The following is a 24,750-nucleotide window of genomic DNA, read 5'->3' on the forward strand; positions in this document are numbered from 1 at the left end:
GTGTGTGTGTGTGTGTGTGTGTGTATGTGTGTGTGTGTGTGTGTGTGTGTATGTGTGTGTGTGTGTGTGTGTGTGTGTGTATGTGTGTGTGTGTGGGGGGGTGGTTGTTGCTCTTGCAGAGGACCCAGGTTTGGTCCCCAGCACCCTTATGGTGCATACACACACTACACATACTTGTAGGCAAAACTCATACGTAAAACTTTAAAACTCTAAAGATTTTTTTTAAAAAAATGTTTTAAAAAGCATTACATTCGCACAGCAAGGAATCCCACCCTCTCTTCTCTACCTAGTTATCCCTAAACTAAGAACCCTTGGACATGTTTGCCATTCAGACAACAGGGACCTCCAAATTTCACAGCCACTGTGGACATTGTAGTTCACTGACTTCCTCGGTGCATAGAAGATTCCTTTGAGATAAAGCACAAAACATACACATAGTAAGGCTGAGACACATATAATCTATTCATTTGATTTCTTTCCTTTTTATCCACTTTTTTTTGAGAAAAGACCTCACTATATAGCCAAGGCTAGCCTAAAGTCAAACTCTGCCTGCTTCAGCCTCCTAAATGTTGGAAATACAGGTACATGCCACCATGTCCACTTTTAATTTAGTATATTTCTTCTGAATACATTTTTTTTGAGACACTGCATCACGTAGCCCAGGCTAGCCTTGAATTTGCTATGTAAATAAGGATGTTCTTGAGCTGTTCGTCTTTCGCCTCCAATATTTAAGTGTTGGGATTCCACATGTGTGCTGTTACACCCAGTTTGTATGGTTGTGAGATTGAACCCAGAGCTTCATACATGCTAGGCAGGTACTCTGTCAGCTGACCCATGCCTCCATCCTTAAGCACACTTTCTTCAGAGTACATTCAAGGGTGTGGTTTGCCTTCCTGTACTCCTGCCTTAAGCGGAGGCATCACAGTGAGACATTGAAGTCCAGTCATGAGTAAGTGGTTCAGGTCACACTGCTTTTAGGGTTTGAGCCAGGAGCAAAACTCCAAATCTCCTGTGTGTAAACCCAAGTCAAGCTCCCTGGGGCACCTCACATCACTCAGCCCAATTTATGTCATGAAACTAAGGAACATGTGAGACAGTTCTCATTATCCACATGGTGTAGAAGATGGAGATGAGGAAGCAAAGCCAATAAAGTGTTATTCAGCCAGGAAGTGGTGTGGGCTGGGTTTGAATCCAGTGTAAATTTCCTTTAAAGTTTGGTGTCTGTCTGCTTCGGGTTGACCACTGAGTGTCTGTCTATCAACACCAGGGCTTTGTCCCATCCGTAGCTTCTCTTTCCTGTTGTCATAAAGAGCCTCCTGGGGCTGGGTCTTCCAGAGGACCCGGCTTTGAATCCTAGCACCCACAAGTCAGGTGCCTCACAGCTGCCTGTAACTCCAGTGCCAGGGGAATCTAACACACTCTTCTGGCCTTCTCAGGCACTGGGCACAAACATGGTGTCCAGACATTCATGCAGACAAAACACCCATACACATAAGATAAAATATAATAATGAATAGTTTTCCTTCTCATTGCTCCCAAGCTAAAGGTGTGTCTTGTCCCTTCCCTGCTGTGACAGCTGGGGAGATTTACAGACTTACAGCAGGTCAAGAAAAAATAAGACGTACATTTGTAAGCCGGACTCGGGCTGCCAAGGGAGAGGCATATTTATCACCCGGACGGTGAAAGAAATCAAGCCGGGGGAGGATATGATCTGTCAGCTTTATATTTCAAAGGTACTTCCTTGCCATGATTATATATTTGTTGCCCTCAGCAGCCTCGGGCTCTGTGGGACAGAATGTGAAATGAAGTCAGTGGAAGACAGAGGCGGAGACGAAACTGAGCCTGTCTTGTGCCTTGGATTTGTTCAGACCCAAGCCTTCTAAGCACAATGTCCCTCGACCGCCCTTGCAGTCCCCACCACTGGTGTGGCTTCATCAGACTGACCTCTCCCTCAAGAGGATGAAAGCTTGGTTTGTGGAGGCCCCCCTGCCTCATTTGAGAGAGGAGAGTCATCTAAGAGAGTTCATAGTCACCAGCTTTTGTCTGACTGGGGGCAGAGGGAGTCACAGACCACAGTGATATAGCCCACTGAAGAGAGGGACCCTTCTAGAAGTGTAGGTGATGGGAGAGCGGGGTTGGGGAGGTGGAGTCCTGGCTTCCCCAAGACAAAATATTCAGGAGCCCCTTGCAAGAAGAACTCTTAGAAAAGGCACCTGTAACGTTGCCCTGGAAACATGTGTCCTGACCTGGAAGGATTTCCCAGTTACTTGGTTTAGTTGCTAAGACATCTCTTAGAGAGGGCTGCTTGCAGCATTCCATAGCTCAGGAACTCCAGGGACAGTGTGGTTTGGTGACCTCCCCAAGGGTCGCCTGTCAGGTCCCAAGCCCAAATATCTTTATCCTGTTCCCCACCCTGGGCAAACCTACACTTTACAGCACTAGGCAGTGCTGGAGCTAGCTCCCCCAAGATTGAGGTGGGAGTTAGACCTGTGACTGTCACCTCCAGACGCTTGCATGACTTCTCTTCTTCCCACCCAGCCCTTTATCATCGATGGGTTCAAGTTTGACTTGCGGGTTTATGTGCTGGTGACCTCCTGTGACCCTCTCAGGGTTTTTGTGTACAAGGAAGGACTGGCTCGCTTTGCCACTACCTCTTACTCCCACCCCTGCACAGACAACCTGGTGAGCTGAGGTGACACGCTGCCTTCCCTTCCCCCTGAGCATGATATTGTAGAGCTGGCAGGCATCAGAGGAGTACTTCCTGTGTTCCTAGTTCACGGGTTTCTCATGTAGTCCTCCCAGGAGCCTTCTAAGATAGGCCTTATTATCCCCGTTTTACAGATGAGATTAAAAACTGCAGAGCAGCTGGGCAGTGTTGGCGCACACCTTTAATCCCAGCATTTGGGAGGATCTCTGTGAGTTTGAGGCCCGCCTAGTCTACAGAGCCAGTTCCAGGATAGTCAGGGCTGTTATACAGAGAAATCCTGTCTCAAAATAAAAATAAATAAATAAAAATAAAACAAACAAGGTGTGGGTAGAGAGATGGCTCAGTAGGTAAAAGCACTGGTTCAATTCCCAGCACCTACATGGCAGCTTACAACTGTCTATAACTCCAATTCCAGAGGATCCAGCATCCTGACACTGACATACATTCAGGAAAAACACCAATGCACATAAAATAAAAATAAATAAATAAAACAACTTGCGGAGTATAGGAGATTTGTCTGGGGTCACTCAGCTAGGAAGTGGTGCATCTGGGATTTATGGCTAGGCCTTCCAGACACCACTACCAGAACTACAGTGCAGAGAGCTGCTCAAGGAGAGAAGGCCATGGGTAGCCTTCCAATCTTCCTATTCCCCAGTCTCAGAAAGAGTTGGAGTCTTATACCCCAGTCTATACCCTTTTTACCTCCTGTTTGCCCCTTTACATATGCCTATAAATTCCCCCTTTTCCCCATCCCTTTAAGCTCCAGGGAGTTGGGGGTGGTGGTGGCAGTGCCTGGAGAGGACACAGGAGGCCTGGGCTTCAGCCTGAACCGTGGTCTTGTGTCTTTCCCCAGGATGAGATCTGCATGCACCTGACCAACTATTCCATCAATAAGCACAGTTCCAACTTCATCCAGGATGCTCACTCTGGCAGCAAGAGGTAAGAGGGACCTGTGCTTCCCTCCTCTTTCCAGGATCCTTGCAAACCCACTCAGTCACTGCCAGGACGGCTGCCTTGGGTCACATGATCTCCACAAGGGCTGCTTTGCCTCTCAGCCTGGAACAGGCACTTCATGTCAGCGCTCTGGGCTGTTAATCATTAAAGGGAGGCCATGCTGTAAACCCTGGGAGGCTAGAAGGAGGGAGATAAATACGAACCGTTTCCCCAGCAGAGCACATACACACACCAAAACATACCTCGTTATAGTTGCCTTCCTGACGTTCCCAGATCAACAGCCTTGATTGATTGCTAGGCTGCCAAGGGAGAAGGACTTGCCAGCTGTGATTCCTCGGGCTGTAGTTCCCTGGGGTGTTGGTCCATTACAGATTCTCAACTGATGTGTCATGATGTCCTGGAGTCACCTGGCCTGTGGCTAGGCAGCCTTCAGATTGGGGAAAATAAGGGATTCCTGAGGATTTGGGGTCCTCCCACCACACACAAGCAACTTTTCTACTCATGTTACTGGTTCATCAGCTTGCATTTGAGAGAAAGGTAGACCAAGCTGTATGAGCGTGTCCGGGAAGAGAGGGGGAGGCCAAAGGGAGTCTCTGGGTGCCAGGGAAGATAGTAGATGCCTATATATTTGTTGTTAAGTTTTCACTTCCACACTGGCCAAGACATCAACAAAGCACTCAGGAACTTGAGTAGAGAGGGGTGTTAGGTCCTATCTCCAGCTCACAGATGAGGAGGCTGAGTCTCAGGTTAAATTGCCCAAGGTCACACCACACAGCTCTGAGTGCTACAGCTGGGTTAAGCAGCTCTGTTCACTGTGCCAACCTCACAGGGCTCATGGGTCAGGGAGGGATGGGGTATCTTAATACATGGACTGTTACTAGTAGAGCATTTATGGGAAGAAGATATTATATTATATTTATATATATATAATACGTATATGACTAAGAAGATGTTACGTCTCTCTCTCTCTCTCTGTGTGTCTCTCTGTGTATGTCTCTCTCTCTCTCTCTCTCTCTCTCTCTCTCTCTCTCTCTCTGTGTGTGTGTGTGTGTGTGTGTGTGTGTGTGTGTGTGTGTGTGTGTTGAACCAGAGCTGGCCTCAAGTTCACTTGTGGTTGAAGATGACTTTTACCTCCTGATGTTCTTGCCTTCACTTTCCCAAGTGTTTTTGAGACAAGACTTGAAATGTAGGTAAGGCTGGTTAGAACTCACTTTGAAGCCTAGGGTAGCCAGGAATTCCCAATCCTCCTGCCTCAAGGGCTGAGATTACAGGTGTGCATTACCATGCACAACTTCAGCCACCCCCCTTTTTAGAGGATGCTGGCCCCATGTTGTCTGAAACTCTTGTCACTGCTTCTTGCATCCAGACTGTGAGTGCCATGGGACCTCCCGCACTGGTGTGTGTTCAGCATCCCTGACTGGGAGGCCTAGCATATCACCCTCACTTTGACAGTTATGTGCTGAGTTAGCCTAGACAAGTTGCTTTGCCTCTGAGCCTCCACCCCTGGGTTTTAAGACACAGCCAATGAGATAATGTGCCCTGTCCTGGCCTCTTCGTGGGGTTCCCGTGAGACTCAAATGACCCATGTTGCAGCCCACTCTTAGTTAGGTACTGTTATTTATTTATTTTTTTTCAAGACAGGGTTTCTTTTGTAGCTTTGGAGCCTGTCCTGGCACTCGCTCTGGAGACCAGGCTGGCCTCAAACTCACAGAGATCCGCCTGCCTCTGCCTCCCGAGTGCTGGGATTAAAGTCGTGCGCCACTAATGCCCGGCTAGTTTTCTTTAGTTTAAGGAACTTTATTTGCCTTCTTTTATGAGAAGTGATGTCATCAGGCATTGTGGTGTGACTGACATACAGTGGTGCTGAGTTCTAGCACTCAGGGGCTCTCTAGACTGGGGCAGAAGGATTATAAATTTCAGGCTAGTTTATACGGGCTATATAGTGAGACCTTGGAGCCAGGATAGAAACAGAAAGAGAGAGAGAGAGAGAGAGAGAGCACCTCAGGCTCTGATGCACATGGTGTTATCGGAGCAGCCAGACCAAAATAAAATGTGGACACATCTGGTAATATTTTTTTACTCCCCTCTGGCAGTACTGAATTCAACCCAGGGCCTCGATATGCTAAACAGTGTTCTAGCAGGAAGCCTCCAATAACACCCAGCTTCTCTTTGCCCTCTGACCTCTCTGCTCTTCTCCATTGGAGCAGTCATCTGCCCCCAGGGCCTCTGCCCTGGCCTCTCCTGGCTCAGTCTCTCTCCCCTAGAGGCCCATCTCTCCCCAGCTCAGCAAGTGTGCCAGAGAGAGCCAGATTTTATAATAGAGCCACACCCACAACCTTTTCAGCTGAGCACAGATTAATCCACTTAAGAGGGCCTGAGGCCTCCCAAGGGTCAGGTCTCACAACACCACAGCACTGGGGGCCAAGGTTCTAACACTTGAACTTGGAGAGAAATACTCAGCCTTCAGTGTGCTTCTCTTATTGTCCCTTACTCCCCCTCCTCCCTCTTCCTTTTTTTTCCCTATCCCTCCCTCCTCCCCACTCTGTCTTTTTGAGAGCCCTTCTCCCCATCTACTGAGACAATTTTCTCTCTTGCCTCTTCAGAGTTGGCAACTGACACAAAGCATACCCCCAACCCTGCCCCACCTTTCCTCTGAGGTTCAAGGTCAGTAGGAGCAGGAATCCAGGCAGTCCCAGAGAAAGATAGAAACATTGTGAGCATGGAGGGACTCTGGACAGACACCAAATATCTTCATCCTTCAGCGTGCCTGGCACACACCTGATGTGAAATTGAATCGAGTTACCAATGGGCATTAGGAAATTGCCAGTCAGAGTAAATTAATGGTGATGGGCCCAGAGTCATCAAGAAAAGGTTAGGATGTTGTGTTTTGTAACACATGTTATAAGAAGTCAGGGAACTGTAGTCTATTCCAGGAAATTTTATTTGCCAATTAGGCAAATTGAATGTTTCCCCCCCCACTAGAAAGCCTTGGCTTTTCTGCCAGGCTTTGGTGGTACATGCCTTTAATCCCAGCACTCGGGAGGCAGAGGCAGGAGGATCTCTTTGAGTTCGAGGCCAGCCTGGTCTCCAGAGTGAGTGCCAGGATAGGCTCCAAAGCTACACAGAGAAACCCTGTCTCGAAAAACCAAAAAAAAAAAAAAAAAAAAGAAAGCTTTAGCTTTTCCTACAGCATGGAAACCCTATTTATGCACAATGTTTCTACCTGACAAAGGCGGGCAGAGAAACGGCCTTTGTGTTGAGAGCCTTTGTTTATGTCCTGAGTGTTTCACAAGTGTTGACTCCTTATGTGGCCCTCTGGCTTCCTGTGACAGACAGACCTTCACTTGCACAGCAGTCCCTTAGCATAAGCTCCTTGGCTGGCAGGCCTGCTCCTTCCTTTCTGACCCTTCACTGGAGTCCAGTGAAATGATTTTCTAAAAATAATTTTTTGCCAGGCAAACAGAGACTGAGAGATTTCCTGGGATGTGGGTTTTGTGTTTACACTGGGTACAGTATAGTTTCTCTGGGACAGCTGGGAACTCTGGGTATAGAAATGTCTTGGGGCTGCTGTTCTTTGTAGGCAGCCCTAAAACAGGATTTTCAGTGACCCAGAATCTCCTCAGATGACCGAAGTGTGACCAAGGTGTCAGTGTCCTTCAAAGGCTTCCCACAGGTTTCTAAAGGTCGCCAAAGGCTGAGAGACCACAGATGCTGAAGCTGAAGCAAAAAAGTAATGTGAGGAGTGTGTGTGTGTGTGTATGAGTGTGTGTGAGTGTGTGAGAGTGAGTGTGTGTGAATGTGTGTGTGTGAGTGTGTGAGTGTGTGAGAGTGAGTGTGTGTGAATGTGTGTGTGTGAGTGTGTGAGTGTGTGAGAGTGAGTGTGTGTGAATGTGTGTGTGTGAGTGTGTGAGAGTGAGTGTGTGTGAATGTGTGTGTGTGAGTGTGTGAGAGTGAGAGGGTGTGAATGTGTGTGTGTGAGTGTGTGAGAGTGAGTGTGTGTGAATGTGTGTGTGTGAGTGTGTGAGTGTGAGTGTGTGTGAGTGAGTGTGTGTGAATGTGTGTGTGAGTGTGTGAGAGTGAGAGGGTGTGAATGTGTGTATGAGTGTGTGTGAGTGTGAGAGGGTGTGAATGTGTGTATGAGTGTGTGTGAATGTGTGTGTGTGTGTGAGTGTGAGAGGGTGTGAATGTGTGTATGAGTGTGTGTGAGTGTGTATGAGTGTGTGTGAGTGTGTGAGAGTGTGTGAGTGTGTGAGAGTGAGTGTGTGTGAATGTGTGTGTGTGAGTGTGTGAGAGTGAGTGTGTGTGAATGTGTGTGTGAGTGTGTGAGTGTGAGAGGGTGTGAATGTGTGTATGAGTGTGTGTGAGTGAGTGTGTGTGAGTGTGTGTGAGTGTGTATATGTGTGTGAGTGTGTTTTTGTGTGTATCTGTGTGTTTTGTGTGAGTGTGTGTTGTGTGTATGTGTGTATATGAGTGTGAGTATGAGTGTGTATTTTCTGTGTGAGTGTGTATGAGTGTGTGAGTGTGTGTATGAGTGAGTGTGTGTGAGAGTATGTGTGTGTGTGTGTGTGTGTGTGTGTGTGTGTGTGTGTTCTCATTCTTGGAACTCTTCATCTAATACCCAGCCCTTTTTTGAGCTCACAGATTTTTTGTTAGAACATTCCCTGGCTGTGTATCTGTGCCTACCCCAAGGTTCTGGAGGCCTGAGGAGTCTGGAGCTGTGACTCCTATAGGACCCCACCCAATATGATCCAGCCTCAGGCTTCTGGGCATTCTTCACCACTTATCTCCAGAAGTTTCTGGTTTTCACCATGCCATGTTGTTGGTTGGCCAGGAATAACTCTCCTGCCTCTTGCCCTGCGTTTCCTTTTCAGGAAACTCTCCACCTTCAACTCGTACATGAAGGCCCATGGCTATGATGTGGAGCAGTTATGGAAGGCCATCGAGGATGTCATCATCAAGACACTCATCTCAGCTCACCCAGTCATCAAGCACAACTACCACACCTGCTTCCCCAGCCACACACTCAACAGTGCCTGCTTTGAAATTCTGGGTTTTGACATCTTGTTGGACCGAAAACTCAAACCCTGGCTGCTGGAGGTAAGGAAGTTAGGGGTGTAAGCTGTCCCTGTTACTGGGGTACCTCAGCCTTGGGGACTCTGCCTTCCTGACTCACCTGGGTTGCTTCAATCAACTTCCCCCTGCCACTCCTTTCCACGGTGCTTGCTGCTCCTGGGGCATGAGGCTCAGCTTGAGAAGTGGCCAGCAGAGGGGGGTAGACGGCTGGGAATTAGAGAATTCCTTGCACCTTCCCGATGTCCAACTAGATTTACCACTGCCACTGGTCCAGGAACAGAGAGCTTGTAATGACCATTCGGCTTCCTGTGTTTCCTACATAGAGGCTGTTCCGTCCCAAAACTTGCTTGCCAGTGATTGTGTCAAGTCGGATTGTGTCAAGTGTCTTTGCCTGGCTCTCGGGGACCTGAGCTACCCAGTTGCAGACACTGGCATAGGGGATTCTGCCATCAGAGTGGGGAAACCCAACCCCTCCCCCACCAAGCTGTGGGTATGAAAAGGCAGAGATTTCTGAGTGGCAGTTTCGCTTCCTGATTAGATTAGTCCTCTGGAACTTTCTTAAGCAGCCATTCTACATGCATAAGAGCCGAGAATGTGGAGTTGTAGCTGGAATACCAGGTTGCTCTGACTCCCCTTACACTCAACCCTTATTCTCAGATTCATGAAGGGGGCACTGTTTGGAGCTCCTGCCCCAAAGACAGAACGAGTGGCAGCAGCAAGCCTCCAGAAGCTGCTGGAGATCCACAAATGTAGATGAGCAATACTGACTCTTCTGTGGGTGGGAATTAGGCTCCTAGCCTTCTTCAGCTGCCTCTTCTTCAACCCTGTTGGCTTCCAGAAAGAATCACCCTGCTTCCAAACTTTGAGCTGGCCTCTGTGTTTTCCTCTGTATTTCTCTTATTCCCTTTCCTTCTTTTCTCCTCCCTCCCTCCTTGCCTTTCTTTTCTCGCCATGTAGCCCTGTCTGGCATGAAACTCACTCTGTAGACCAGACTGGCCTTGAACTCACAGATCCACCTGCCTCTGCCCACCCCCATCCCCAAGCACTGGGATTAAAGCATGCACCACTTTCCCCTTACCCTAGTGTTCTTTCTCATTTTCCTCTCCTCTCCACTCCTCTTCTACCCACCCACCCCCTTTTTCTTTTTGAATGAATGTTTCTTTATTTGGTTCTGGCTGTCCTGAAGCTAGCTCTGTAGACCAGGCTGGTGTCAAACTCAAGAGATCCTCCTGCTTCCGCCTCCTGAGTGCTGAGATCAAGGTGTGGGCCACCACCGCTGGACTCATTTCTCTCTTCTTCCCTTCCCCATTCCTTCCTTCCTTTCCTCATTCCTCCCAACCCTCCTTCTTTCCTACCTTTTGTTTTCATTTGCTTGTTTGTTTGAAATAGGATGCCCTTTTAATAGCACAAGCTATTCTGGAACTTACCGTGTTGCCTAGGTTGGCTGCAAACTTGTGTCAGGTCTCTTGCCTCAGCCTCCTGAGGCAATTTACAGGCATGAGCCACTTAATCTTGTCTTAATCCTGCCTGGTTAATCCTATCACTTTAGACCTCCTCCTCCCGCTGTCGTCTGCGGGTCTGTGTAAGAGAACACATGCCATGTGACAGAGCAACCGTGGGGAGGGAACTCTTGCTTCCAAAGGAGAAAGGACTGAAAGAAAGAGCTGGTGACAGAGGTAGCGCAGCCTTTAATCCGAGCACTCAGGAGGCTGAGGCAGGCTCATCTCTGTGAGTTCCAGGTCAGCCTGCTCTATGAGTTTCAGGCCAGCTAAGGCAATATAGAGAACCTGTTTCAAAAACAAACAAACAAACAAACAAACAAAATCCCACCTGGTTACACTAGAGGGAGTTGTACTTCCCACCCTCCCTGCTTTCTTCATAGTGGCTGCAGTGTAGACCTCTCCGCTCCCTTCCCCTCACCTTGACAGCCAGGGCTATGAGGCAGCTATGAGGTGGCTATGAGGCGGCTATGAGGCGGCTATGAGGCGGCTATGAGGCGGCTATGAGGCGGGCCTTGGCAGCACCTGGAGGTGGCATGTTGGCCTCCTCTGTGCTTTCAGGCTGGTCAGCCCCCTCCCCAACTGCTATCATGTCTTCACAGGTTAACCATTCTCCAAGCTTCTCCACTGACTCCAAGTTGGATAAAGAGGTGAAGGACAGCCTGCTCTATGACGCGCTGGTCCTCATCAATCTGGGGGGCTGTGACAAAAAGAAAGTCCTGGAGGAAGAGAGGAAGCGGGGACGGTTCCTGCAGCAGTGTCCTTCTCGGGAGATGAGGTACAGCAGTGCCCCTAGCGTGTGTGTGTGCGTGCGTGCGTGCGTGTGTGTGTGTGTGTGTGTGTGTGTGTGTGTTCCTATTCTAGCAGTCTCTATCTCATTGCTTTGAGGCAGGATCCCTTACTGACTGGTGTTCAGCAAGCCCCAGTGATCCTCCTGTCTCCACCCACTTCCGCATCAGGGTTTCAGGCTGGTTGCTTGCTTGCTTATGTGTGCTCAGCCACGCCCAACTTTTTATGAGAATGCTGGGATCTGACTGAGGATCCTCAAGCGTGCACACCATGTCTCTGGCCGGCACTTGCTTTTCATCTTTTTGTTTTGTCTTTTTTTTTATGCATTCTTTGTTCTTCTTGTTTTGTTTTCTGAGATAGCATCAGATATCACGATTCCTGTCAGGAAACTGACATGGATATGTTCAGCTGGCTGATGACAGCTCTAAACTCCAGAGTCCAGGGTGCCTGCTGCCTGGGACTCCAGAAGGCTTTTGTACAGTACTGCTGTCCCAATGCCCTCAGGAATAAGGTGTTAACTGTCACACTGAAGGCCTCTTTTGTGTTACTTGGCTGGACAGCCCGGTGGCTCTTGACATCCCTGCAGTACAGTGTGTAGGGAGCTTACTCTGCTACTCTACCCATCTCCTCCTCCTGGGGGGCCGGGGTGAGGAAGCGTGAGAACTTCCCGGCTCATAAAGGCTTATTAAGTCCATCTAAGAAGACCTCAAATTTAGCAAAATACGAGCTGCTGTTCTCCAGAGAAGGGTAATGGGGGCAATGAATGGGAAGGTGGCGACAGTCTGCCTGGTCTGACTATGCCAAAGGGGAAATGGGTTTTACTCACAAAGGGAGAGACTTTGGTTGAGCTTGCAAGCAGCTCCCTCCCACATTGTGATGCTGACTGTCCTAGGAGAGCTAGAACTCCCTTTCAGAAACATTCTTGCTCTTATTTAGCAAATACTGATCAACCACTATTATGTGCAAGGCCCTACATGACACCCAGCTTGCACATGTCCCTTCCAAGAAGACACACCTGCAGCCCTGTATTCTGTTTCCCAACAGGATGGAAGAGGTCAAGGGTTTCCAGGCAGTGCGGTTACAGAAAACAGAGGAATATGAGAGGAAAAACTGTGGCGGGTTCCGCCTCATCTACCCTGGTCTGAATTTGGAGAAGTACGAGAAATTTTTCCAGGACAATAGCTCCCTCTTCCAGAACACTGTTGCTTCCAGAGCCCGAGAGCTGTATGCCCGGTAGGAAGGCTTCCTCTCAGGCTGAGGTGGGCTGGGTGTTGTGCTTGATCTACTCCTCTGGGTGGCCCAAGATGGCAGGGAGAACTTCTGTGTCCCAGTTCCCAACCTTGCAGCTGATGAAGAACATTTGGTCTGGGTCTCACAAAGACCAGGAACTGGAAGGTTCCACAGGACAGTGAGTCATTAAGTAGATGAGCATTGGGCAGTGGCGGCGCACACCTTTAATCCGGCAGAGGCAGGGTTATCTGTGTGGGTTTGAGGCCAGCCTGGTCTCCAGAGCGAGTGCCAGGGCAGGCTCCAAAGTGACACAGAGAAACCCTGTCTCAAATAACAACAACAACTACTAAATTAGGCGAGGTACTGTTTTAGGCACTCACCTTGAAACAGATGCCCGCCCCACCATATAACATATATCCAGGTTATATGAAATCCAAGAGCTTTCATGAAGGGAGCCATCCTGTTAGGTCCAGTTCCTACCAGGCAACTTATTTATGAGAGGGGATGTCAGAGAGGAGGTCACATAGCAAGTTGACACCAAATGATTAATTACCCTGTCCCCTGACCGGTATATCACCTTTGGTCCAGTCCCAGGATCCACTGGCCAGAGAGCCCATCATATGGAGTGGCTCAATATGGGGGCACTTGGCCTTAGCCCTCCTACCTAAGCCTTCTTTCCAGGGAAGGGGGAAGTGAATGGCAGGTACCTTTGCTGTGCCACTTTACTTGAAAGGATGCCATTCCCCAGTCTGGGGATGGTTGGATGGACAGACAGCTCTTTCTCACCCACACTGTTCCTTGGCCTTCAGTCACATGTGCAGGGACTCTTTTTCTCCATTCCATCTTTTTTTTCAAATTATTATTTATTTTACTTTATGTCTGAGGGTGTTTTGCCTGCATGTATGTCTGTGCAGTATGTACATCCAGTGCCTGCAGAATCCAGAAGAAGGCATCAGATCCTCTGGAACTGGAATTACAAACAGTAGTGAGCTGCCATATGGATCCTGGGACTCGAACCTGGGTCTTATGGAAGAGCAACACGTGCTCTTAACCACTGAGCCGTTTCTCTAGCCCTCTCCATTCCATTTTCTCTGTCCTCCAAGTAGAATGCTTGGTCCCTAGCCCATGACACTCACCTGCTCTTCAATCAACAGGCAACTGATCCAGGAGCTGAGGCAGAAACAGCAAAAAAAATTCTTTCTAAAGAAAGAAAAGAAGGTAGACCTGCAGGGCGAGTCTGTGAGTGAGCAGGCAAGAGACAAGATCCTGAAAACCGGGCGACAGAAACAGCAGCAGAAGAGCAAGACAACCACCTATCCCCCCAAACAAGTAAACTCAGTTGAGGGGGGTGTGTCTATAACCAGCACCCTGCCCCAGCTTGGGCCAATCTGTGGGAGGGCGCCACAGAATCCTCTGCTGCAGACTGCCTGAAGGGCTGGACTACAGGAGAGCACACAGACTGGCATCTGTTAGAGGATCCCTTCTCCATCCTGAACATAGAGGGTGCTCACTGGTCTTTCCTTCTTGCCTTTGGGAGTAAGAGCAGCCTGGCTGTGCTGGGGGCTGAGCCCGGGCCCATAAAGCGAGTGTGCTCCATCAATACCTGTGTCTACTCACCACTGTCATCCCCAACCTGGGTGGGAATGTCCCTACAGCAGGCTCCTCAGGAGGGCTGCTGGGAGGCGCGAGCCACAGAATACTTCATGGGGGATCACTAAAAAGGCCTGGGGGCTTCCTTCATGCTCACTCACTGCACAGGGTGGCCCAGCCCCCGGCGAACTCCTCATTGTCCTGGGACTAAGTCTCTGATTTCCACCTTCTCCGCCTCTGGTTCTCTTCTACCTCAGTAAAAAGACACGGATGATTTTTCAGTACCTCTCCTTGTCACTCTTGGGTTTTGTTTTCTGTGCACTTTTTTGTTTGTTTAAGGTGTGGGGGGGTCTCATGTAGCACAGGCTGACCCCAAACTTGTTTTGTAGCCAAAGATAATGTAGAACTGATTCTCCTGCCTCCACCTCCTGAGTGCTGGGACTACAGGCATGAGGCACAAGGCCTGGTTAGTACAGTGCTGGAGATCAAAGCAGGGCCTCATGGACAGTAGGCTATTAATTGAATACAATATTGCCAGCCTCCCTCTGATCTTTTATTTTTTCAAAATGTCTCACTCTCACTGGGGAGACCTGCTGGCCTGGAACTCACATGTAGACCATGCTGTAATTTGTGCTAATCCTGCTTCTGCATCTGGAATGCTGGGATTGCAGGAGTTGTGCCGCCATGCCTGTTTATCTCCTTACTCGTGAAGACTTGCCTGGAAGGACAAGATTAGAGCTGGGTTGGGGACTGTTTGGGAATCTGATGAAAGCTGTGGCATATCTTACCATCAAGTATACACTGTGCTGTTTGAAATCTCAGTTTCAAGTGCCTAACGACTCCCTCCCCCAATCCAGCCACAAGCTTTGTAAGGGTTCTAGAATCCCGGGCTAAAAGTTCCAGACTAGAAAGTCTTTGGTGCCTCCTGTTTCCTTTCTCATCACTTCTTTTGCACCTTCCCTGGGGTGCAGATGAATCTGATGGTGGACAGGACTGCGTTCCCCATGGGCTGTGTGTCTGATTTCCTCCTTCCCAGTGCTACCACCCAGTGGCTTTAGTATCCTGCACACCTGGCTTGTTCTTGAACATCAGAGGCATAAGGAATAATGAAACCGCCGGTAGCCTCCACCAGCAGGACTCCAAGGCGGCCAGCCTCGCTCCCTGCAAGCTCATGCCAGCGAGGCACTACAGTTCTGTCCCTGACCTAAGGAATTCAAATTCCAGCTGCTGTGGGCCAGAGCTCCAAAAGTGCAATTCCAAAATCAAGGAAGTGAAGTCGGCCTTTTCAGTGAACATAATCAGCAATAATACCCTGGTAAGTAGAGGGCTGTGCTCTGGGAGGGAGTGGTATGAGTCCTGGCTTCTGGTCCTTTCTCTGTTCCTAACTTGGAGCTCTTGTAGTACCCACTGATGCTACCCGAGGCTCAGTTTCCCCTGGTCATGAAGTCCAAACAGTGGGATGGCATACCTGCTGGGAGGGCAAGCCTGGAATGGCTTTGAGGAGACTGCCCTCCACATCTCCTTTTCGTGGGCAGGTTGCCAAAATCGTGCTAGTTTCCTCCAGTGCTGTGTCTTAAAGATAGACACTTAAAACAGCACCATGTGTCCTCTCTCGGCTCCAGAAACTAAAGTGTGGGCAGGGCCAGGTTCCATCTGACGTCTCTGGAGAAAAAAATTCATCACATTCTGATGGCTGATGGCAAGCCTCAATCAGTGACAGCATTATTGCCTATGTTGTCACATGGCCTTTCCCTTCTATTTCTTCCAGGTACATTTTTTTCATTTTTTGTCTGTTGGGTTTTTTGTTTGTTTTGTTTTCTGTTTTTTAGGCAGGGTCTCACAATGTAGCCCTGGCTGGCCTGGAACTCCTTGTATAGACCAGGCTGGTCAAAAATTCTAGAGTGCCCCCTGTCTCTGCCTCCTGAGTGCTGGGATTAGAGGTGTGTGCTACCACACCTAACAATAAACTGATTTTTATGAGATAGGTGAGGTGAAGTGTGCCTGTGGTTCCAGCTATCTGGAAGGAGGGTCGCTTAAGCTCCAGAATTGAGGGCTTGTCTGTTCCACCTTATATACTTTCTTTGTGTGTGTGTGTGCCTGAGTGTATGTTTCCACCATTTGAATGCAATGCCTGCAGAGGTCAGAAGACAGCATCAGATCCCCTGGAACTGGAGTTACAGGAAGTTGTAAGCCACCATGTACGTGCTGGGAACTGAACCTGGGTCTTCTGCCAAAGCAGCACGTGCTCTTAACTGCTGAGTCATCTCTCCATCCCCCAATCTATCCCATATATATCTGCAGGTGGTGGTGGCACATGCTGGTAATCCCAGCACTCGGGAGGCAGAGGCAGGCCGATCTCTGTGAGTTCGAGGCCAGCCGTGTCTCCAGAGAGAGTGCCAGAATAGGCTCCAAAGCTACACAGAGAAACCCTGTCTTGGAAAAAAAAAAAAAAAAGAAAAAAAAAGTATATATAATAAATGTTCCCAAACACAGAAACAAGTATAAAATCTTTATATAGTACCCCCTCCATGTTTATAGGTTCTATATCCACAGGTTCAGTGATCTACAGATCAAAAAATATTTTTAAAAAGATGCAGTTACCAAACATATAAACTTTATTTTTTAAATGTGCCTGCATGTGTGTGCTTGTATGTGCACACTCCAGTTAACAACACTGGGTGTCACTCATCAGGTGCCATCCACCTTGTTTTTGGGAGAGGAACTCTCTCACTGGCTTGGAAGTCACCAAGTAGGCTAGGCTAACTGACCCAAGTGTTCCAGAATCCTTCTGTGTCTATGTCTCTCCTGGGAAGATTACAAGTACAAGCTTTTTAAACAAAACAAAACAAGTCAGGCAGTGGTAGCGCACGCCTTTAATCCCAGCACTCTGGAGGCAGAGGCAAGTAGAGTTTGAGGTCAGCCTGGTCTACAGAGCTAGTTCTGGGATAGCCAGTTTTCTGCTGTGTAACTCAGGCTGGTCCCTCACTCAGGGCCTCCTGCCTCTGTGTTCTAGATGCTCTTATAGAGTATAGGTCTGTGCCACTAGGCCAGCACAGCAGGCAGACTTTTTCCCTTGACATCATTCCCTAAACCATATAGTGTGACAGCTAATTATGTAGCATTTCCATTGTATTAGACATTAAGTCCATCTAGAGGTGATTTAAAATATATATGAGGCAGGTGTGGTGGTACACACCTGTGATCCCAGTACTAGAAAAGTGGAGACAGGAAGATCCATAGTTCGTGGTCATCCTTGGCTACATATTGGTCAGCATGGGATGCACAAGACCTGTCTCAAAACAAGCAAGCAAGCAAGCAAGCAAACAAACAAAACGACACACACACACACACACACACACACACACTGACAATAAAGAACTATTGGGATGAAATGTGTAGGTGACACATGAGGACTACATTTTATATAACAGACTTGATGGCCCTTGGATTTTGATATTCTTGGGATGGAGTGTCCCTGGGCCAGTTCTCTAGACAACAAACGACAACCACGTTTGCAAATCATGTTCCACTACAGAACCAGGCCAAAGAAACAGCAGCAATGAACTATTTAGAGAGTATATCCAGCAGTCAATTGTCTAGTTTTTAAAAAATTTAAAACCAGGTGTGGTGGTGGATGTTTTTAATGCTAGCACTTGGGAAGGCAGAGGCAAGTGGATCTCTGTGAGTTCAAGACCAGCCTGGTCTACAGAGCGAGTTGTAGGCCAGACTGGGCTACACAGAGAAACCCTGTCTCAAAAGCAACAACAAAAGTATAGACTCAAATTACTTAAGAGAGAGACTGATAGAAAGAATGTGCTTTTGGGCTCTATGATGTTGGGTTTGGCAGAGATTGTTGGGGACACAGCAAAAACATTAGATAAGGAAAACTTCATCAAACTCAGGATCTCTCAGCAAAGGCAACAATAAAGAGTGGAAAGCTGACCTACAGGGTGGAGAATCAGTCTGCAAAACATGCGTCTGATACTTTTTTTTTACTCTGCTCTGGCTGCAGTCAGTAAGCAAGCACCTTTAAGAGCTGTTAAGATGGCTCTGCAGTGGGCTGAAGAGATGTTCAGGGGTTAAGAGCACTGGTTGCTCTTTCAGAAAACTCAGGTTCAATTCTCAGCACCCACATGGCAGCTCATAACTGTCTGTAACTCCTGTTCCAGGGGACCTGACACCTTCACACAGGCAAAGCACACATACCCTTATACATGCAGGCAAGAAACCACCAGTGCACATGAAATAAGAATAAATAAATTATAAAGTTTTTGTATGCTAATGGAACAATGCTTGGGTCATCCTAGAGCCAACTTGTAGCATGAATAATAAAAACCCAGAGGCAGATATTGGGGTTCAAGCTGAAGATCAGAAAAGCAAAGCAGCTAGACACTAGAGACTTCTTAGCTCTACCAAGGTTGGGGTGATCCTGTCCTCAGTGTGACTGCAGACTGAATACACTACGTTCCAGTCTCCACCAGCCTTATATTCCTCATAATCCTCTCTATAGTGTACCACCACTTCTATGGCTAACTAGTGTGGCTTCTGGGATTAAAGGTGTGTGCCACCACTGCCTGGCCTGTATGGCTAGCTTTGCACTCTGATCTTCAGGCAAGCTTTATGTGTTAGATTATAAACAAAATACTCACCACACCATCTTTTTTGTTTTGTTTTGTTTTTTGAGACGGGTTTTCTCTCTGTAGCCCTGGCTGTCCTGGAACTCACTACGTAGACCAGTTTGAATTGAATTGACAGAGATCCATCTGCTTCTGCCTCCTGAGCGCTGGGATCAAAGGCTTGTGCCACCACCGCCCGGCAATTTCTGCCCTTTTTTCCTAGAGGAGCTAGAAGGGAAATCCTTTGCCTCCTGCCATCTCATTCCAGGCTGTTTTCTCTTTCAGCCCTTAACATCTGAAGAAACTTCCCCAGAACCCACCGCCCGGCTCTCAAGCTCTCTAGAATCCCTGGCGAGCCTGAACCTGACCAACAGCCCTGAGTGCAGCAGTTCTGAGAGTGTCCACACAGTCTCCTATAGGTGCAAGCAGCAGGGGGTCCCCTACAAGCTGATCCTGGAGAAAAACCTCACACCTCCCGTGTCTTACAAACCCAAGATTTTGGACCCGAATTGGACGTTGCTAAAGAATGAGGTGAAGAGGCAGCATCTGATGTCAGAGATACTGCAGAAGGTTCAGATAAAGAAGAAACGCTCATTGTTCCTGACTTCCAAGTTACGTGAGTGCTGCTGTAGTTAGGAGTGTGCCGTGAGCTTAAGCATGATGGTTAGCTTTCTCTCATAGTGACAAAATGACTCATGTCATTAACTTCTAAAGAGAATGTTTTTGTTTTAGGCTCATGGCTTTCAGAGTTTTAGTTGATGACAGGGCAGACCTATTGCCTTTAGGTCTTGGATGAGAGAGTGCCTGGGTAGCCATGATGGCGAGGATGTGGTGAAGGAAACCCACCATTCCATGGCTAGCCACCATAGGTTCCATTTCCTCTCAGGAACATCAGGTGACAAAACCTTAGCTTCAGGCCTCTGGGGGACATTCAACATCCAAACTATAGCATTAGGGCCAGGTCTGGGGGCCAATGCTTGAAATCTCAGCAATCAGGAGGTTGAGGCAAGAGGATCAGGAGTTTGCAGCTAGCCTGAGTTACACAGCAAGACACTTTCTCAAAAAGATAAATAAGGGCCAGCCAGCACCCATACAGGACAGCTCACAACTATTTATGTAACTCCAGCACCAGGATAGCCAAAGCCCTCTTCTGGCCTCATTATACACCTGTACCCATGCAGTTCACATATATGGTCTCATATACATCATAAAAACAAAATTTATTTTAAATAATTTTATTGATTGATTTTTATGTGTCTGGGTGTTTTGTCTACATACATATCTGCATATCATGCTTGTGCAGGATGCCCTTGGGGGTCAGAAGAGGGAGTTGGATTCCCTGAGATTGGAGTGACAGATAGTCGCAAGCTACTCTGTGGGTGCTGGGATTTGAACCTAGGTCCTGTGGAAGACCATTGGACTATCTCTCTAGCCCCAACAATTTGTTTATTTCAGGACAGGGTTTTTCTGTGTAGCTTTGGCTGTCCTGGAACTCACTCTGTAGACAAGGCTGGCCTCAAACTCACAGAGATCTTCCTCCTGCCTCTGCCTCCCTAGTGCTGGGGTTAAAGGCCTGCACCACCAGCATTAAAATTTTTTAAAAGAGGGGCTGGAGAGATGGCTCAGAGATTAAGAGCACTGGCTGCTTTTCTAGAGGTCCTGAGTTCAACTCCCATCAACCACATGGTGGCTCACAACCATCTATAATGAGATCTGGTGCCCTCTTCTGGCATGTAGGCAGAACACTGTATGTATAATAAAATAAATCTTAAAAAAATTTTTTTAAAAGATAAAAATTAGCAGGGCTGGTGAGATGGCTCAGCAGATAAAGGGGTGTTTGCCACATAACCCTGGCAACCTGAATTTGATCACTGGAAGCTACATAAAGGTCGGCAGAAAGAATTGACTCCATAAAATTGTTCTCTGACCTCCACATGTGTGTTGGTATGTGACCCACACATATGCACACATACACAATAATAAAAAAATGTTATTAATTACAAAACTAAAGGTTGGAGAGGTGGCTTAGCAGTTAAGAGCACTGACTGGTTTTGACCTGGATTCAATTTCCAGCACCCACATGGCTGCTCAAAATTGTCTATAACTCCAGTTCCAGGGAATCTGATGCCCTCATCTGGCCTCTATGGACATCTGGCAGACACGTGGTGCACAGACAGATATACAGGCAAAACACCCATACACATAAAAAATAAAATAAAAATAATTACCCCCTAAAATCACAAAACTAACAATGACAAGAAAATTCAAACTATATAGCATTAGAGAGAGAGGAACAAGTCAGAAGTCCTAGGTTTTGGGATTTCAGATCAAGAGCAGGGTTAGACCTTTCTGTCTGATGATGGAGACATGGCCCACGCTCTTAAAGAGTGTCTATCCCCATTGAGCAAAAGGGTCAAGAGAGCGCTGGCTGGTGGTTAGCATTCCCAGATCTTGTTCACATGAGACCCATTGTCTGTGCCAATCTTGGGCCACCAAAACTGTGAGAAGGAACGAAGCAGTGACTGACTTTGATTCCAAGATGTGACCATTAGCAAGTTTTGGGGACATGGGAGCCTTGTGGGAGGTGGATGTGATGACTATAGCCGCACAAACTGGTGATGCCAATGACTTTGCCTTTCCAGGAAACCCATCCTTCACCAAGGAGTGGTGCTCCCACAGCCGTAACTCTAGCAGGAAGAAAGAGATGGGTGTGTCCTCCGTCCTCCTCCTGCGGGGTTCTCGTAGAAATGCTGCATCTCTGAATGACCTTCTGGTGATTGCCACTCAGGCCCGTCTGGATCCTCGGCCTAGCAGAGGCCATTCAGGTACCACAAGGGACCTAGGCACTACGATTGACCCAGGCACTACAAGCGACCGGGCACACAGGACCCGAAGCACACTGCCACTGTCTGATCTCTTGTCAGAAAGGATGTGAGAGCTTAGGTAGGTGCCTACCCTTCTACCCTGGATAGGTGGGTGCGCTGTCAGTGCCTCTCGGGATCTTTCTGGAGTGTTGAGTATGGGGGGGTGGTAAATGGATTGATGAAGACTTACAGGTGAGTCAACAGCTGAGATTCTCCTCAAAATATGACCCTTACTCGGCCTCTTTATATAGTGCTGAACCACTTCCACCACAAGGTGCACTTTGTATCACTATATCAAAGGCTGGCTGGCCCTGTAATGAGAAGGGAAGGGCCAGAATGAAAGGACAGAGGACCCTGGTGGATTCCACTGTGTGGAAGGGCCAGGGAAACCGTAAGGAGTGCTCTTTCAAAGCCTAAGGTGCCTCTGAAGGACAGTCATACACAAAACTCCACAGGAAGAGACTGGCGCTGCTCAAGGCTCCGCCATCACCATCACCTTCATTCCTGCCACAGAAACCAGATTGTTGGCAGATATGCTGGCCTGGCCCCCTGGTTACCAGTGTCTTACACTGTAGTATGGCCTTGAGTGGTCATGGCCCTCAGGCATCGCCTGGGTTTTGTGAAAACACCTGTTCTAGAGCCAGTGAAATGGTTCCTCAGATAAAGGTGTCTGCTGCCTGAGTTTGATCCCTGGGGCTGACAGGGTGGATGGAGAGCACCGATTCCTGCCACTTGTCCTCTGACCTCCACCAATGTGCCCCACATCAATGTCATAAAATTTTCAAGGCATATTTCAGCCCAGCGTGGCTTATGCCTGTATTCCCAGGACTCAGGGTGCTGAGGCAAGAAGACGAGCAGCTCTATGAGCAACGACGGAAGCGGCATGACCCTGTAAAATGAATTTTAAAATACAGATAGGGAGCCAAGCGTTGGCTGTGTAGACTTGTAAATCATGGGAAGCAAAGGCAGGAGGATCACCACAAGTGCAAAGCCAGCTTGGTTTACATAACAAGTTTCAGACCAGCCAGGGTTACAGAGTGAGACCCTGTTTCAAAGAAAAGCAGCCTGGCAGCTCACAGCTGTGCTTGATGCATCAGGGAAGCATGAACGGTCATGAGTTAAAGAAATCCAAGGACATTGAGATGAGAGTGGGGAATCACAGGCTCACCTGAAAGCTTTGGTTCATATTCAGGACCATTAAGGGGGCCTCTGAAGTAGAGGTTCTTGCCCACAAACCTGAGGACCCCAGTTGAATCACCAGATCCCACAAACTGACAGGAGAGAACTGATTCAGGAAGCTCTCCTTTGACCTCTACACATAACCCATGAGTCAGAACTGAGGGTAAACCAATGATTTTCCAGTGAAAGCATTTCTGCAGGAGTCCTGGAGAGCAAGGATTGAGTGGGCTCTGAGAATGTTAGGAGGGTTGACCAGATGGCAGATCTGGCCCTCTGCTTTCAGAACAAATAATGGATTCTAAAAATTGTTCTTGAAGTTAGCAGATCACAACTGCCAAGAAAGCAAGCTCACAAAAGATAGTCATATTCAGCAGAATGCCTGACTATCACATGTTGATTAAAAAATAGAGAGGACTGCTGTAAGAAAAGAGCTTTTTACATGATAAATGATGGCTGAGTGAGGGGAGGATTAGCACAGGCGGCCATGTGGTGGACCAAAGCTTTGTTCAGTAAATTCAATGACAGTTTACTTTCACACAACAAAAGCTCCTGGAAGCCTCATGGTGGTACTATGAGGTTGGCAAGGCAGATGTTATTTGAGCCACAATTTGTAGGTAAAGAAAATCAAGGTTTGAGGGTGTCTCATGGCTTGCCTATCCTTACTCAAGTGACAGACTCAGGACAGACAGACAGGTTTTCTTCCCCTTTACCACACTGCTGTGAACTTAAAGCCTGTCCTGACCCATGAGAGAAATGGAGACCAGGAAGTTTCTTCCACCTGTCTGCAGAAGTCACCACAGGCTGGCCATCCTTCCTCTGGATGCACATATATAAGGAATGGTTGGTCACTGGGGCCAGGTGGGGATCTGTATAGCGGTGATGATCTCAGGGTTAAAGAACTCAGTGAATAAGGTCGCAGGATGACTAAAGATTGACCAGGTGGCCTGGATCATGATGACCACAGTGACCGTGGTTGTATGCTCTTGCTGTGGGCTAGATAAAGACACACGCTGTTCTCAGTCCTCTCAAATGTTCCTTTTGCAAATGGGGAAACAGAGGCAGAGAGGTTAAGTAACTACCATCCAAAAGCATGTTCCCATTGCCTCCTTCTTCTTCTTCTTCTTCTTCTTTTTTTTTTTTTTTTTTTTTTTTTGGTTTTTCGAGACAGGGTTTCTCTGTGGATTTGGAGGCTGTCCTGGAACTAGCTCTTGTAGACCAGGCTGGTCTCGAACTCACAGAGCTCTGCCTGCCTCTGCCTCCCCAGTGCTGTGATTAAAGGCGTCCGCCACCAACGCCCGGCCTATTGCCTCCTCTTAAAAAAAAAAAGTGCTATTATTTCAAAAAATTGTTTTGGGCAAAGTCTCACTAGTTCCAAACTCGCCATCCTCCTGCCTCTGCTGTTCAGGGTTAGGACTGCCAGTCTGTGCCCCAACTTCCAGCTCTTGGCACACAGCTTCATTGTTCTTTTCTTTTTGGTTTTTTTAAACAGGGTTTCTCTGTGTAGCTCTGGCAGTCCTAGAACTACCTCTGTAGACCAGGCTGGCCTCAAACTCATAGCCTGCCTCTGCTTCCCAAGTGCTGGGATTAAGTGCCTATGCCACCACCGCCCTGCTATGTATTTTATTAAAACATTTTTTCATACAATATGTTTTGATCATATTTCCCCTCCCTCAGCTCCTCCTAGATCTTCCAAACCTCTCTCTCTCTCTTTCAAAAAAAGCACCAAAAACAAGAAACAAAACAGCAGTTAATAAAAAAACAAAAAACGAGAAAATCAAAATCAAAATAGGGAAAGGATGAATAAGATTTAAAAAAAAAAAAAGTGCTGAAACAGAGCAAAATGAAACAAAAAGTCCACAAACCACTGTTGAGTTTGTTTTCTGTTGACCAACTACTCCTGAGCATTGGGCCGGCCCTGGAGTATGGTTGATATACCCAGTGACTTTGGATTGGAGAAAACTGATTTTCCCTTTACCGACAGGCATTAACTGCAGAATTATGGGTTGGGTACCCTTGCCCCATTAGGCACACAGCTTCTTAATCATTAGTATACCATCTGTAGTCAGCCATCATATCTGCTTTTAATGCTCCATAGCAAATGTCCTGGACGGTATGGTAGTATACGGGTAGTAGTTACACAGGTAAAATGAATTCTGGTGACCACAGATGTCTAAGCACCTCCTGATTCGTTGGGTAGAAATGGTAACAGTGACATTAGGGCTGGGATGGAGCTCAGCGGCAGAGCCCTT

General features: G+C 47.8%; 1 protein-coding gene across 1 annotated transcript in view; it reads left to right on the plus strand.

Moving 5' to 3' along the window:
• Ttll6 (tubulin tyrosine ligase like 6) overlaps nucleotides 1-24,750 on the plus strand; it is a 37,370-nt gene that overhangs the window by 11,811 nt on the left and 809 nt on the right. Inside the window, 10 exon segments of the mRNA XM_035448208.1 lie at nucleotides 1,577-1,733; nucleotides 2,539-2,682; nucleotides 3,561-3,646; nucleotides 8,533-8,758; nucleotides 10,836-11,011; nucleotides 12,067-12,255; nucleotides 13,407-13,581; nucleotides 14,879-15,157; nucleotides 18,744-19,074; nucleotides 21,101-21,401. Coding sequence (XP_035304099.1) covers nucleotides 1,577-1,733; nucleotides 2,539-2,682; nucleotides 3,561-3,646; nucleotides 8,533-8,758; nucleotides 10,836-11,011; nucleotides 12,067-12,255; nucleotides 13,407-13,581; nucleotides 14,879-15,157; nucleotides 18,744-19,074; nucleotides 21,101-21,393 — 2,056 coding nt within the window. The 3' untranslated portion in view covers nucleotides 21,394-21,401.

This window comes from Cricetulus griseus, chromosome 7, assembly GCF_003668045.3.
Source record: "Cricetulus griseus strain 17A/GY chromosome 7, alternate assembly CriGri-PICRH-1.0, whole genome shotgun sequence".
NCBI lineage: Eukaryota > Metazoa > Chordata > Mammalia > Rodentia > Cricetidae > Cricetulus > Cricetulus griseus.